This window comes from Bombina bombina, chromosome 3 (genome assembly GCF_027579735.1).
Source record: "Bombina bombina isolate aBomBom1 chromosome 3, aBomBom1.pri, whole genome shotgun sequence".
Classification (NCBI taxonomy): domain Eukaryota; kingdom Metazoa; phylum Chordata; class Amphibia; order Anura; family Bombinatoridae; genus Bombina; species Bombina bombina.
Window position 1 is genome coordinate 705,271,532 of NC_069501.1, and position 16,337 is coordinate 705,287,868.

The following is a 16,337-nucleotide window of genomic DNA, read 5'->3' on the forward strand; positions in this document are numbered from 1 at the left end:
TTAGTTCTTTTGCTTATCTTTCAGACAGAATTTAGTAGAGTCCGTAACCAGTGATTACCTGAAGACATGCATTTACCATAAAGAAAAAGACCCATTGTGTCCCGTGTTCCAGCTGGGATATATAGTAGAGCAAGCAGGGCAGGCATTTAAAGATATTGCCTACAAGGTATGTGCAAATAGATCATTTCATATTCTAGTAGAAGTTAATACATTGCTATAGAAATGTACAAGATTATCCTTAGTATTTGTTTCCAGCATATTTTGTTAACTTTTGCCATTACAAAGTAAATAGAAGGTAGTCTGGATTAAAAATAATCACATATTACAAACATCATAATTCCAGAAGAGAAACAATCAAAATGAAATCTCGTTGAGTGATAACAATTGTTTGTTTTTTGCTCTACATATGAATTTATTGTCTTATAAAGTGATATTGTGATTTCTTATGAAACTACCGCATGTCATATCAGCAGAAGTCATTGGCTTTATAGTTTTGTTCTAGTGTGACAGAGCAGTAGCCCTGTTAATACGCGAGATTCATTTATGCCTGGAAAGGTTATGAAGGTCGGATCATGTTTGTAATTAATTTGTTATTGTAGTCAAAACATGACTTGCTCTAATTTCAAAACTGCCACTGATTCATATAAATAACTTTTGCTAGCTGTGTGAATCGTGCTGCTGATGTAGTTTCCGCTTGGGACCTGCAATGTTCTTCTACTATGTTATTAACATATTTGCAGGGGTCAAATACATAGCATTGCAGGGTCGCTAGTCTTAAAATTACAAACTCTAATGAATTAGAGCTTGTCATTTTTAGACTATAATGATCCTTTAAGCATCACTTCACCTATATTTTTTATGGATTCCATTGCAGGTTTTAACATCTTTAGTTACATTAAAGGGACACTGAACCCAAATTTTTTCTTTTGTGATTCAGATAGAGGATGCAATTTTAAGCAACTTTCTAATTTACTCCTATTATCAAATTTTCTTCATTCTCTTGGTATCTTTATTTGAGAAGCAAGAATGTAAGTTTAGACGCCGGCCCATTTTTGGTGAACAACTTGGGTTGTATTTGCTGATTGGTCGATAAATTCACCCACCAATAAACAAGTGCTGTCCAGGGTCTGAACCAAAAATTGTCTGGCTCCTTAGCTTAGATGCCTTCTTTTTCAAATAAAGATAGCAAGAGAATGAAGAAAAATTGATAATAGAAGTGAATTAGAAAGTTGCTTAAAATTGCATGCTCTATCTAAATCATGAAGTAAAAAATGTGGATTCAGTGTCCGTTTAAGTGCTCAATATATGAAATCTCTCTTATGAAACAAGAACCTATTGCTAAGTGGTTAAAACAAGAAACAGGATAAATGTTTATATGTGTAAAATATTAATTAACATGTGTATTTTGCTATGAAAAAGTAGTCACGATGGATAGCATGACAAATACAGATGAGTGGATGCATGTGGGCATTTCATGGTATTCCAAGGGTGTGGTGTGATTCTAAATCTAATGTATTTTTATTTACTCAAACTAAATTAGATTTTCACCTACACTTATACCAAGAATGCAGAATTAATAAACATTATTGACGTGTGAAGTGTTGTGTATCACGGTTGGTCAATTTTTCCTCGTTTTTTTTTCCCATTTTCTTTTACGCATATGTTACAGTGGAATGTTTTAGCATTGTTTTTCCCCTTTTAATTCATTTGCTCTGTAATGTGTTGAAAGCGTTATAATGATGCCGGTGAGGTAATTAGAATGGAATGTCACAACTCACAGATGTGGCGAGGGACGGGTACAAATCTCATTGAATTGTGCATTTTTGTGCTGCGTTGTTGCAACAAGTTTACCTCACAGCCTTCTGCAGGTCCTTCCAGTTTCCAATCACCCTAATTAGATAGGGGTTGTTTTTTTTATCAGAGGAACTAGTAATGTTGGTAATGTTGGCCATTTAAAGGAATATTCTGATGTAAAAATAAAATTCTAATTTGTTCTGTTTTATTAGAGCATTTTACTTTTAACCAAATTACTTTATTTACACTTACGTGTTTAACCCCTGCAAAGGTGTTAAAGGGACATTATACACTTGTTTTTTCTTTGCATAAATGTTTTGTAGATGATCTATTTATATAGCCCGTAAAGCTGCTTTTTAAAAAAACAAATTATAGTTCTCCTTATTTTTAAATAACATTGCTCTTATTTTCAGACTCCTAACCAAGCCCCAACGTTTTTGGAGAATACTGATGTATACCTACTCCAGCTTGCTTCTGTTTGTGTAAAGAGTCTTTTCATATGCAGAGGAAGGGGGAGGGTGGGAGTGTCTGTTATTTCCCACGTGCAGTGGATGTTCTAGTTACCTTTTCAAAAGAGCTAAGCTGGGAGCTTCTAAAAATGTTTTTAAATGGTTTTATACTGGATTTTTATATCAGCATCTGTGCATATTATTCTTTATAGTAGTATCTATTACATGCAGTTATATGAAAATTGGTGTATACTGTCCCTTTAAATAGTTAGGTATTATAGTTGTGCTACTGTCAGGATACAGCTGGTTAGCAAATGAGAAGCAGACGTACATGCGTATTTTACAAATTCAAGTCCTATCTTTATCGGCAGCAAAATGGGATGTTCTAAGATAGCAACTTGGACTAAGAGCAAAAACGATCCTAAATTCATCATGCCAAGAAATAAGACACTTGCCCTTGCATGGGCTCACCTATCATGCCCATGGGAGTTAAATGGAGTCTGCACATTACTGGGCTGTTACAGTTGCTAGATGATCTGCAAGCTTCTTGTTGCAAATTAGTCTTAGTTTTTTCTTTACTCTCTGGCACCACCTACCTGCAGATGCAGCTCCTTTTGAATCAATGTCAGACTATTTAAATCCAGCCTTTTCCAGAATTCTCTGCCTGTTTATAGGACTTGCTAAATTCTGTGGCTCTTTTCTGTTGCTGACTACGTTGGACTAGATCTGACTACTCTTTTGTTTTTGTGATTTTGTGCTTTGCTGCCTGTTCATTTTTTGACCCTGACCTTACCTGATTACTAAGGAAAAAGGGCTGAGCCAGGAATTTCTGGTGCGTTGCAAGTGTACCTCCATAGAAAGTAATGAAGCTCATTAGAATGCAGGTTCTTGCAGGGGAGAGTGCATGTGACAGGGAGCACCCGGCACTGATAGCAAAAAAAAATTTGAAAACACATACAAATCACATTACAATGTTTTTAGCACAATTAACCTTTCATTAATTTTTAGTTTGCATATAGGTCTTTTTTCTTTGCAATTTTGAAAGAAACTTGACAGCTTACATTCTGCAAGATGAAACTGTGAGATTTGTAGGCGTAATATGCTTAAATCATTCCAATATGAATTGTGAGGAAACTTGATATACGCCCAATGGACGCCCTTGTTCAGCCCACTCACGAATGTTGAAAGACTCACTTCACAATATAAGCAGGGCTTCAAATTTCCACTAGTCCACTAGTAAGACGAGTAAGAAATTATAGCGGACGAGTACAAAATTTGATTTCTTCTTCTTTCTTTATCATTGACATTGGACTAGTAACTTTTAAAAACACTGAAAAGTAAACTATAGTGATATTTTTCCATCTCAGAATACAAGTAACCCATCAAATTTTAATACCTTTGGGAACTTCCGGGTGGCGGCCATGACAGGTCGCTTAATTGCTAGCAGCTAAAAGCTTCTGCACATGGTTCAGCTATATACATCATAAGAGACACAGCTCAAGAAGCTCATCAATCAGCACTAACTATTATCAAGATTGAAGCCAGCTACAATTGACCGGATACTTTCTGAGGTTGAGGCCTCCTAACCAACCCCCGGTGGAAGGCCTCTGGGTCTCTGTCGTTAGAAGGTACCTTTAGAGTACTGATCCTATACAAATTCAGTGGGGATTTGTTTGTTATAAATACAAGATGGAGTCCTAGGAAGCTATCTTACTTGAAAAGATCACCACAATCCTAAATGACCACTTCATACGGCTCAAGAGCGAAATAGCTGCAGCGTTGGTAATATGCAACAGAACAGCTTGGAACGCAGCAAGCGCGGTAGCACCTAAACTTGAGTCTATTAAAGAAAGTGACCTCTCAGTAAGAAACCAGGCTGAGACACCCCCAGCGAATGGGCACCATAGAGGGAGAGTGCAGACACTAGCTGATACTGAGTACCGCAAGCAAAGAGAAAAGACGAGCCTCACCAAACCAGCTCAAGCTCTTACCGCCTTACGCTCATCTAACATATGTTTTGAATCAGACCTGCAGCTGATAACCATTTGAATATACAGGTCAAACAGCAGTGCCTTTTAATCTGGCCTCATGTAAACTTGTTAATATCTACTCACGCTCTTAGTGCTTTTATAAGTGAATAGTTTGTTATAGCGGCTAAAACAACGATCTATAGATTTCATTAATATATGGAGTTTTTTTTACATTTGTAATAGTTATATGTTTACAGTGGGAGCTGAGAATTTAATGCCTATATACTCACATGATAACTAAGTAAATTTTACTTATTCAGACTTAATAATGTCCCCTCAATACCCTATTCCAATAGTATTGGATTGTTTTTCTGGTTGTCTAAGGTACATATTTATGAAAGGTGAAATTAGTTCCTAACAATTACTCTTCTTTTATGTATACATAGTGGCTTTAGAGAATGATACCAGTGCTATGGCAATCACCCTTACCCCCATGCTGTGGTAACTAATGTTTAGACTGGGCAGTTGCAATTCTTATGCGCAGGAAACTTTCTGAGCATTATTAAGGTCAATGTTTTGAAATATGATGTTTTTTTTACAAAGTTCTGCTCTTATGTAACCCACAGAGTTGAATTATTTTACTGTAATAATAGACCCTTAATACCCACCACCTTTCCCCTCAAGTGCACCAACCAAGGATGGAATAGATAGTTGACACCCATATGTATTCACACAAGTTAGGTATTCTGGGAGTCTGCTGCCTGCGACCCAGGTAGCGGATTCCCCCTTGTCTCTGTGGTTGTTAGTCCAATTTAATTTAACTCTGTTTTTTAGCAACAGCTCATAATTGATTATCCTCAGTAACACTTTAATTAGCCACCTTCTCCATACATATAATTATACTCTTATTGCCAACAGCCTTGTCCATGTTATTAGCCTATATACTGAATTATAAACAGCTTTTCCTAATGATAGCTAATCTGCAACTAAACTTTCTAGCAACTCTTATATAACATAATCACATTCTCCCTGCTCATATGTTCTAGGTAAAGGAGAAACTGTAGAAAGCAAAGAATTGCACAAGCATCAAGGGTATAAATCAGCTTGTTTGCAGGTGTGCCAACTATTGGACCTGCACCAAGGTCCCAAGAAGTCAGTCCAAAAATAATGATATAGCTGCACCACCATCTGTATTAAAACATCATTATTTTATTGTGCCACTTAAAACAGACAACGTTTCGGACCCATGGTGGTGCAGCTATATCATTATTTTAGGTAAAGGAGAAACATCATCCCCTTATGTATTTTCTAACCATTTATTGGTGATACTAGCGTTAAAAAATATTCTAGCTCATGGGTAGTTTCTCTAACTTATTATTATAATAAAGCAAGATAGTACTATTATCTTACTCATCCCATAATACTTTTGCTCCAATAGCTTTGAGTCACATACAAATCCCCTGCATAAAAAACAGTAAAACCTGAGGTTTTCAAGATGAGACCCAAGAGAGGTGGTCTACTTATTTCAGCATACCTTCTTCTATATATATACACACTTTAAAAAAAAAGTGGCCTCCTGTGTTATCATTGGAAGGTTTTGCAATAAACAGGCAGTATATACCAATGTTGTTAACAAAATTTGTTAAGTTTCCTTTTACTGAGACACACGATACAGTGCAAAGTTTTTTTTATCTATATGGTAATATTAAGCATACTTTTACTGAGACACACAATGTAGTGTGACATTTTTTTTCTTATTGTACGTTATGGAACATGTCACATGTTTGGTGCTGTATTGTAACATTCTTTGATTAATGGTATAACTGTATATATATGGTATGCCTGATCTATTTACCTCAATAAAAAATATAAAAAAATAAATATTTTTTTTTTATACCTTGTTTACAATTTCAACTTTGTTTTTGTAAGTTTCTGCTTAAAGTGAAGGTCGATTTAGATGAATCGGTGCCCGGTTTTTAATAATCCTATTAAAAACAAGGGCTCTTTAATTCATCAAAATTGACATTTCACTCGGTTTCTTCAAATTCTTACCTTTTAATCCTGACAGCCGCTGCTGCGCTTCCTCCGCCCGTCGCAAGCCCTCTTTGCGGGTTCAAAATGACGAATCCAGGAAGCTGGATTTGTCATTTCTGACGTATGAAGAGGCTTCCGGCGGCCGGGGGAATCGCTGGAGCGGCTGTGAAGATTAAAAGGTATTTCAAGAAAACAAGTGAAATGTCAATTTTGATGAATTAAAGTGCCCTTGTTTTTAATAGGATTATTAAAAATCGGGCAACGATTCCGATCATCAGACCCTAAATATTTAACCTTTTGAAGGAGATAAGCACATGATGAAACAGGAATTTATTTAAAAATAGAATGCTCTAATGAAATAAAAAAAAAAAAATTACACTAGAATGTCTCTTTAAGTTTATTTATAAAGCACTAAAATATAATTCAAACAAACTCTAGTAAAGACATGCCATATTTAAAGGGACACTCAAGTCAAAATAAACTTTTCTGATTCAAAAAGAGCATGGAGTTTTAAGACACTTTCCAATTTACTTCCATTATCAAATTTTGAACAGTCTTTTTATATTCACACTTTCTAGGGAACAAGATCCTACTGAGCATGTGCACAAGCTCTCAGGGTATACATATACTAGTCTGTGATTGGCTGATGTATGTTACATTATACAGGGGGCCAGAGAATGGTAGAAAAAAATAAATTTGTCAGAAAAAAATCTACTGCTTATTTGAAATTCAGAGTAGGTGTTAAATCATTGTCTTTTTATTATGAACTTGTTAATTATGCAATTCTACTGCATTGAGTGGACCGTCCTTTAAGCATCCTCTGCACTGCCTGAAAATGTTAAGTATATAAGTAAAGTTAATTTACATGTGCATGTGGATTGTTTTGGTTGTGGTATGAATTGGGTGTAGCAGTAATCTATGACCCTATATAAAGGTTGTGCGCCAAAGTGATTTTGATCATTGCTTGTGATTCTTTAGCAATGTGCCATTCTTTTTGTCATAGGGTGGGACAGTCGGAATTGTCATTGACTGGCACTGTGATCTTGACTGGCCTGTAAAGTACTGCTTGCCAACATATCATTTCCATGGGCTTGATGATTCTTCAAACAAGGTCTCACAAGGGTTTAACTTCAGGTATGAGCTATACCATTGTATTTGCTGGACTAATAAACATATAGGGGCCTATTTATTATGTGTCTGTCCGACATGATCTGATCAGCGGATTAGGTCCGACAGACATCGCTGAATGCGGAGAGCAATACGCTCTCCGCATTCAGCATTGCACCAGCAGCTCTTGTGAACTGCTGGTGCAACGCCGCCCCTTGCAGATTCGCGGCCGCTAGCAGGTTGTGTCAATCAACCCGATCATATTCGATCAGGTTGAATTGCGGCGATGTGTGTCGGCCTCCTCAGAGCAGGAGGACAGGTTATGGAGCAGTGGTCTTTAGACCGCTGCTTCATAACTGCTGTTTCTGGCGAGTCTGAAGACTCGCCAGAAACGCAGGCCCACAAGCTCCATACGGAGCTTGATAAATAGGCCTCATGGTGTTTCTGGCGAGTAACTTGTGTTTCGGGCCCTCAATCTCCATACAGAGCTTGATAAATGAAGTGAAACTGCATTTTATATTACCACTTGTTTAACTACTGATGCATTTTATATTATATATTAATAATATATAATATTATGCAACTCAGCATTTGCAAATGAAAAAAAGTCATCTGAAGTTTAGGAAAAGAATAGACTTTGTAAATCTCACAACATTATTCTGTGCGCATTCTTCAGTGGATAGGAGACACCAAACATGCAGCGTTCCCATGTCTTTTCCAGTTTAAACTTCCTCATGTAACACACTATTTACTCCATATTGCAAGCATGTCATTTGTACTGGTATATTAGTCATTGCAATTTTCTTTTTAATGAAAGGCATGCAAGATACTACAAGGAAGATGGAATTAACAAAAGAACATTATTCAAAGTTTTTGGCATCCGGTTCGACATCTTGGTAAACGGAGAGGTAATTGTGTATATAAAGAATGATTCTGACAGTGACTCAAATGTTTAGATAGAGAATACAGAAATTTGTTTGCCTGTGCTGAATTCCCCTGCACTTAGTGATGATTCCACTTGAATAAGTAATGCGACCTACAAGCCTTCTGCAGGCAGTTGTCACAAAATAAATTGTATGTCAGTGTTTATTTAATATATAAACTTATACTCAAAACACACACTAGCACAAACTTTTGTTTTTGTGTATGTGTGTGTGTATCCATGTTTGTGTGTGTGTGTGTGTGTGTGTATATATGTATGTCTGTGCATGTATATGTGTGTGTGTTTATATTTGCTTGTGTGTGTGTGTGTGTATATATGTATGTCTGTGCATGTATATGTGTGTGTGTTTATATTTGCTTGTGTGTGTGTGTGTGTGTGTATATATATATATACAGTATATATGTGTGTGTGTGTGTGTGTGTATGTATGTGTTTATATTTGTGTGTGTATTTGTGTGTATATTTGTGTGTATATATTTGTGTGTGTGTATATATATATATTTATATATGTGTGTTTGTGTGTATGTGGATATTTGTGGGGGATGTATATATATGTGTGTGTATATATATATATATATATATATATATATATATATATATATATATATATATATATATATATATATATATATATGTGTGTGAATGTGTATATATGTTGCGGGTAAAGTCAGAAATATGTGTGAATGTGTATATATGTTGCGGGTAAAGTCAGAAATATGTGTGAATGTGTATATATGTTGCGGGTAAATTCAGAAATTGGGTAATCCTAGCATTAGCCCGAAGTAACATCATAGATCTACTCAGAGTGCTGTGGGTAAAGCCCAAACTCAGAGTAGTCACTGTATCAAACATATATATGATGCACTATAATTCTCACATCTTCTATATATCTGATTTTAAAAAAAATGACCTGCTTTTTAGCACATTTCAATGACAAATACATTTATCAAAGATATATACGATGCACTATAAATCCCACAGCTTCACTATCTTGTTTTGCCTCCACCTGGGGGGTTCAAGGGGGGCAAAGCCCCATTTTTAAACCTCATTAATTAAACCACTATTAATTGTGCAGCTTCAGATTCTATGAATCTTTCCTGAATAGTCCTAAAATTAGCCATAAAAGTGAGGCAAACTTGAGGTTGTAAGGCCTTAGTTGTGAATTGGGGAGGTGCAATTAACTGTGATGTGTAGGGTCGCAATTATGCTTTATTATGGTGAGGGGATCATGGTTTTGATTTACTGGGCAGTATGGCTGGTTACAAATGATATAGGTATGTAGCAGTGTATGTACTTATTGTACTCAAGCGCTCATTCTTGGGCCTAGATTTGGAGTTCGGCGGTAGCCGTCAAAACCAGCGTTAGAGGCTCCTAACGCTGGTTTTGGCCACCCGCTGGTATTTGGAGTCAGTGATTAAAGGGTCTAACGCTCACTTTTCAGCCGCGACTTTTCCATACCGCAGATCCCCCTACGCCATTTGCGTAGCCTATCTTTTCAATGGGATCTTTCTAACGCTGGTATTTAGAGTCGTTTCTGAAGTGAGCGTTAGAGCTCTAACGACAAGATTCCAGCCGCCTGAAAATAGCAGGAGTTAAGAGCTTTCTGGCTAACGCCGGTTTATAAAGCTCTTAACTACTGTACCCTAAAGTACACTAACACCCATAAACTACCTATGTACCCCTAAACCGAGGTCCCCCCACACCGCCGCCACTCGATTTAAATTTTTAACCCCTAATCTGCCGACCGCCACCTACGTTATACTTATGTACCCCTAATCTGCTGCCCCTAACCCCGCCGACCCCTGTATTACATTTATTAACCCCTAACTTGCCCCCCACAACGTCGCCGCCAGCTACTTAAAATAATTAACCCCTAATCTTCCGACCGCAAATCGCCGCCACCTACGTTATCCCTATGTACCCCTAATCTGCTGCCCTAACATCGCCGACCCCTATATTATATTTATTAACCCCTAATCTGCCCCCCTCAACGTCGCCGACACCTGCCTACACTTATTAACCCCTAATCTGCCGAGCGGACCTGAGCGCTACTATAATAAATGTATTAACCCCTAATCCGCCTCACTAACCCTATCATAAATAGTATTAACCCCTAATCTGCCCTCCCTAACATCGCTGACACCTAACTTCAATTATTAACCCCTAATCTGCCGACCGGAGCTCACCGCTATTCTAATAAATGTATTAACCCCTAAAGCTAAGTCTAACCCTAACACTAACACCCCCCTAACTTAAATATAATTTTTATCTAACGAAATAAATTAACTCTTATTAAATAAATTATTCCTATTTAAAGCTAAATACTTACCTGTAAAATAAACCCTAATATAGCTACAATATAACAAATAATTATATTATAGCTATTTTAGGATTAATATTTATTTTACAGGCAACTTTGTTATTATTTTAACCAGGTAAAATAGCTATTAAATAGTTAAGAACTATTTAATAGTTACCTAGTTAAAATAATAACAAATTTACCTGTAAAATAAATCCTAACCTAAGTTATAATTAAACCTAACACTACCCTATCAATAAAATAATTAAATAAACTACCTACAATTACCTACAATTAACCTAACACTACACTATCAATAAATTAATTAAACACAATTCCTACAAATAAATACAATTAAATAAACTAGCTAAAGTACAAAAAATAAAAAAGAACTAAGTTACAGAAAATAAAAAAATATTTACAAACATAAGAAAAATATTACAAAAATTTTAAACTAATTACACCTACTCTAAGCCCCCTAATAAAATAACAAAGCCCCCCAAAATAAAAAATTCCCTACCCTATTCTAAATTAAAAAAGTTACAAGCTCTTTTACCTTACCAGCCCTGAACAGGGCCCTTTGCGGGGCATGCCCCAAGAATTTCAGCTCTTTTGCCTGTAAAAAAAACATACAATACCCCCCCCCCCAACATTACAACCCACCACCCACATACCCCTAATCTAACCCAAACCCCCCTTAAATAAACCTAACACTAAGCCCCTGAAGATCTTCCTACCTTGTCTTCACCATCCAGGTATCACCGATCCGTCCTGGCTCCAAGATCTTCATCCAACCCAAGCGGGGGTTGGCGATCCATAATCCGGTCCAGAAGAGGCTCCAAAGTCTTCCTCCTATCCGGCAAGAAGAGGACATCCGGACCGGCAAACATCTTCTCCAAGCGGCATCTTCGATCTTCTTCCATCCGGAGCGAATCGGCAGGATCCTGAAGACCTCCAGCGCGGAACATCCATCCGGACCGACGACTGAACGACGAATGACTGTTCCTTTAAGGGACGTCATCCAAGATGGCGTCCCTCGAATTCCGATTGGCTGATAGGATTCTATCAGCCAATCGGAATTAAGGTAGGAATTTTCTGATTGGCTGATGGAATCAGCCAATCAGAATCTAGTTCAATCCGATTGGCCGATCCAATCAGCCAATCAGATTGAGCTCGCATTCTATTGGCTGATCGGAACAGCCAATAGAATGCGAGCTCAATCTGATTGGCTGATTGGATCAGCCAATCGGATTGAACTTGATTCTGATTGGCTGATTCCATCAGCCAATCAGAAAATTCCTACCTTAATTCCGATTGGCTGATAGAATCCTATCAGCCAATCGGAATTCGAGGGACGCCATCTTGGATGACGTCCCTTAAAGGAATAGTCATTCGTCGTTCAGTCGTCGGTCCGGATGGATGTTCCGCGCTGGAGGTCTTCAGGATCCTGCCGCTTCGCTCCGGATGGAAGAAGATCGAAGATGCCGCTTGGAGAAGATGTTTGCCGGTCCGGATGTCCTCTTCTTGCCGGATAGGAGGAAGACTTTGGAGCCTCTTCTGGACCGGATTATGGATCGCCAACCCCCGCTTGGGTTGGATGAAGATCTTGGAGCCAGGACGGATCGGTGATACCTGGATGGTGAAGACAAGGTAGGAAGATCTTCAGGGGCTTAGTGTTAGGTTTATTTAAGGGGGGTTTGGGTTAGATTAGGGGTATGTGGGTGGTGGGTTGTAATGTTGGGGGGGGGGGTATTGTATGTTTTTTTTTACAGGCAAAAGAGCTGAAATTCTTGGGGCATGCCCCGCAAAGGGCCCTGTTCAGGGCTGGTAAGGTAAAAGAGCTTGTAACTTTTTTAATTTAGAATAGGGTAGGGAATTTTTTATTTTGGGGGGCTTTGTTATTTTATTAGGGGGCTTAGAGTAGGTGTAATTAGTTTAAAATTTTTGTAATATTTTTCTTATGTTTGTAAATATTTTTTTATTTTCTGTAACTTAGTTCTTTTTTATTTTTTGTACTTTAGCTAGTTTATTTAATTGTATTTATTTGTAGGAATTGTGTTTAATTAATTTATTGATAGTGTAGTGTTAGGTTAATTGTAGGTAATTGTAGGTAGTTTATTTAATTATTTTATTGATAGGGTAGTGTTAGGTTTAATTATAACTTAGGTTAGGATTTATTTTACAGGTAAATTTGTTATTATTTTAACTAGGTAACTATTAAATAGTTCTTAACTATTTAATAGCTATTTTACCTGGTTAAAATAATAACAAAGTTGCCTGTAAAATAAATATTAATCCTAAAATAGCTATAATATAATTATAATTTATATTGTAGCTATATTAGGATTTATTTTACAGGTAAGTATTTAGCTTTAAATAGGAATAATTTATTTAATAAGAGTTAATTTATTTCGTTAGATAAAAATTATATTTAACTTAGGGGGGTGTTAGTGTTAGGGTTAGACTTAGCTTTAGGGGTTAATACATTTATTAGAATAGCGGTGAGCTCCGGTCGGCAGATTAGGGGTTAATAATTGAAGTTAGGTGTCGGCGATGTTAGGGAGGGCAGATTAGGGGTTAATACTATTTATGATAGGGTTAGTGAGGCGGATTAGGGGTTAATACATTTATTATAGTAGCGCTCAGGTCCGCTCGGCAGATTAGGGGTTAATAAGTGTAGGCAGGTGTCAGCGACGTTGTGGGGGGCAGGTTAGGGGTTAATAAATATAATATAGGGGTCGGCGGTGTTAGGGGTAGCAGATTAGGGGTACATAGGGATAACGTAGGTGGCGGCGGTTTACGGAGCGGCAGATTAGGGGTTTAAAAAAATATGCAGGGGTCAGCGATAGCGGGGGCGGCAGATTAGGGGTTAATAAATATAATATAGGGGTCGGCGGTGTTAGGGGCAGCAGATTAGGGGTACATAGGGATAATGTAAGTAGCGGCGGTTTACGGAGCGGCAGATTAGGGGTTAATAATAATATGCAGGTGTCAGCGATAGCGGGGGCGGCAGATTAGGGGTTTGATAAGTGTAAGGCTAAGGGTGTTTAGACTCGGGGTACATGTTAGAGTGTTAGGTGCAGACGTAGGAAGTGTTTCCCCATAGCAAACAATGGGGCTGCGTTAGGAGCTGAACGCTGCTTTTTTGCAGGTGTTAGGTTTTTTTTCAGCTCAAACAGCCCCATTGTTTCCTATGGGGGAATCGTGCACGAGCACGTTTTTGAGGCCGGCCGCGTCCGTAAGCAACTCTGGTATCGAGAGTTGCTTTTGCGGTAAAAATGCTCTACGCTCCTTTTTTGGAGCCTAACGCAGCATTTGTTTGAACTCTCGATACCAGAGTTAATTTTATGGTGCGGCCAGAAAAAAGCCCGCGGAGCGTTAACAGCCCTTTTACCGCCGAACTCCAAATCTAGGCCTGGGTGATTTATATGCCTTGCTCTTGCACAAATGGTTGCATGAGAGCAAAGGGCAGCATTTCACTAGAAAGCTCTTGTGCAATGTTAAATTTCACCACACGATGCAGCATTGCATGTTGCCTTTACAAATGGACAGGTTCTCTACTTGCAAACCTGTCGGCCTGCAGTCATGATTTATTTTGCCCTGTAGGTTATTTTGCTATTTATAATTTTAAACAAACTATTATATAGATAAAATTAAAGGCGTTGTATTGCAATATTTTTTTTTTTTTACTGAATAATGTGAATATTAATGCTACTTTTTCATTCCTTTTTTTTCTCTTTATAGGGAGGGAAATTTGACATAATTCCAACAATGACTACAATAGGTTCTGGAATTGGTATATTTGGAGTGGTATGTATAAATAGTTTTTTTATTTGTTATTAAGAATAAACTATAAAAAATTATTGTGAGAAACATAAAACAGTGAAAAAACGTTTCCGTTGCCGGAGAATAAATCTCCTTTCCTCCAACCTTAAATTGTGACCTCTTGTCACAAAAATTTTCTTGGAATAAACAGAGCTTCTGCCATCTCTGTATATGGGCCTTGAATATATTTATATAAAGTAATCATGTCACTTCTCAAGCGCCTTTTTTCTAAAGAAAACAGACCCAATTTGGCTAGATACTTTTTACTTACTTCCTCATAGAATCTAATTAGATTAGTTTGACATGATCTATTTCTCATAAAACCATGCTGATTAGAATTCACAATCTTGTTTACACGAATATGCTCATCAATATAATCCCTTATAATCCCTTCAAATATCTTCCCCAATATTGATGTCAGAATAACTGGTCTATAGTTTCCTGGATCATCCCTACTTCCCTTTTTGAAGAGTGGCACCACATCAGCTTTACGCCAATCCTTTGGTACCATGCCTGAGGATAATGAGTCTTGAAAAATTAAGAGTAGAGGTTTTTCTATAACAGTGCTAAATTACCTTAACACCCTTGGGTGTATTCCATCTGTGCCTGGAGTTTTATTTACCTTAATATTATCCAATTTGTTCCTGATATCCTCTATACATAACCCAGTTAATGGTATGGGCTGGCATGTTCTATTTTGTTCCAAAGTATAATCCAATGGTTCCTCTCTTGTGTATACTGAAGAAAAAAACTGGTTTAGTACCTCAGCATTCTCCTTGTCACAGTGCTACCCTCCACACATTTTAATGAACCTATATTGTCTTTCTTAGATTTTTTGCTATTTATGTACTTAAAGAATGTTTTAGGGTTAGACTTAGAATCCTTTGCAATTAATTTTTCATTTTCAATTTTGGCTAATTTGATTGCTTTTTTACATGCTTTGTTACATTCCTTATAAATATGGAATGTTGAGTCTGTACTATTTTCTTTGAATAATTTAAATGTCCTACGTTTTTTCCTAATTTCTCTAAACACATTTTTATTCAGCCACATTGGCTTGGATTTTTTAATTTTATTTTTTTAATAACCATATGGTATTTGTTGATATGTATATTTATTTAACAAAGTTTTAAATGTTATCCATTTATCCTCTGTATTTTTATTAGAGAATAATTTGTCCCAATTTATGTTATTTAATGATTTCCTTAAATCGTTGAATTTTGCTTTCTTAAAATTAAAAGTCTTGGTTAAACCTTTAAGACACTACTTATGAAAAGAGATTTCAAATGTGACCATGTTATAATCACTGTTACCCAAATGTTCTTTGACTTCTATGTTTGATATTATATCTATATTATTTGATAGCACTAAATCCAATATAGCGTTACTCCTAGTTGGCTCCTCTATTAATTGTGACAAGAAGTTATCCCTGAGAACATTTAAAAATCTACCCCCTTAGCTGAATTACTAGTTTCATTGGCCCAGTTTATAGCAGGGTAGTTAAAAATCTCCCATATTTACAGCACTGTTATTAGCAGCCTTACCTATTTCCATTAGTAGTTGAGTTTCATCCAGGTCACTAATGTTGGGGGGCTTGTAGCATGTTCCTAGTAATATTTTTTTTGGATTTTTCCCCCCACTCTTTATTTCCACCCACAGGGTCTCTACATTGTCGCCTATAACATAAATATCTTCCCTTATTGTAGGTTTAAGGTTAGGTTTAATATACATGCAGATTCCTCCACCCCTTTTATTATTCCTGTCCCTCCTAAATAAAGTATACCCCTCTAAGTTAACTGCCCAGTCATGTGAATCATCTCACCAAGTTTCAGTTAAACTGATAACATCATAGTCCTCTTCTGCAACTAAGAGCTCCAGCTCCCCATTTTACCTGTCATGCTTCTTGCATTTGTTGCC

The 16,337-nt window shown here is 37.0% G+C and overlaps 1 protein-coding gene across 3 annotated transcripts in view; it reads left to right on the forward strand.

Moving 5' to 3' along the window:
• Positions 1-16,337, forward strand: part of P2RX1 (purinergic receptor P2X 1) — a 183,288-nt gene that overhangs the window by 143,031 nt on the left and 23,920 nt on the right. For all 3 annotated transcript variants that reach the window (XM_053707507.1, XM_053707506.1, XM_053707508.1), the window contains 4 exons: positions 25-166; positions 7,251-7,381; positions 8,172-8,262; positions 14,340-14,405. In XM_053707507.1, the coding sequence (XP_053563482.1) occupies positions 25-166; positions 7,251-7,381; positions 8,172-8,262; positions 14,340-14,405 (430 nt within the window). The remainder of the gene's footprint in view (positions 1-24; positions 167-7,250; positions 7,382-8,171; positions 8,263-14,339; positions 14,406-16,337) is intronic.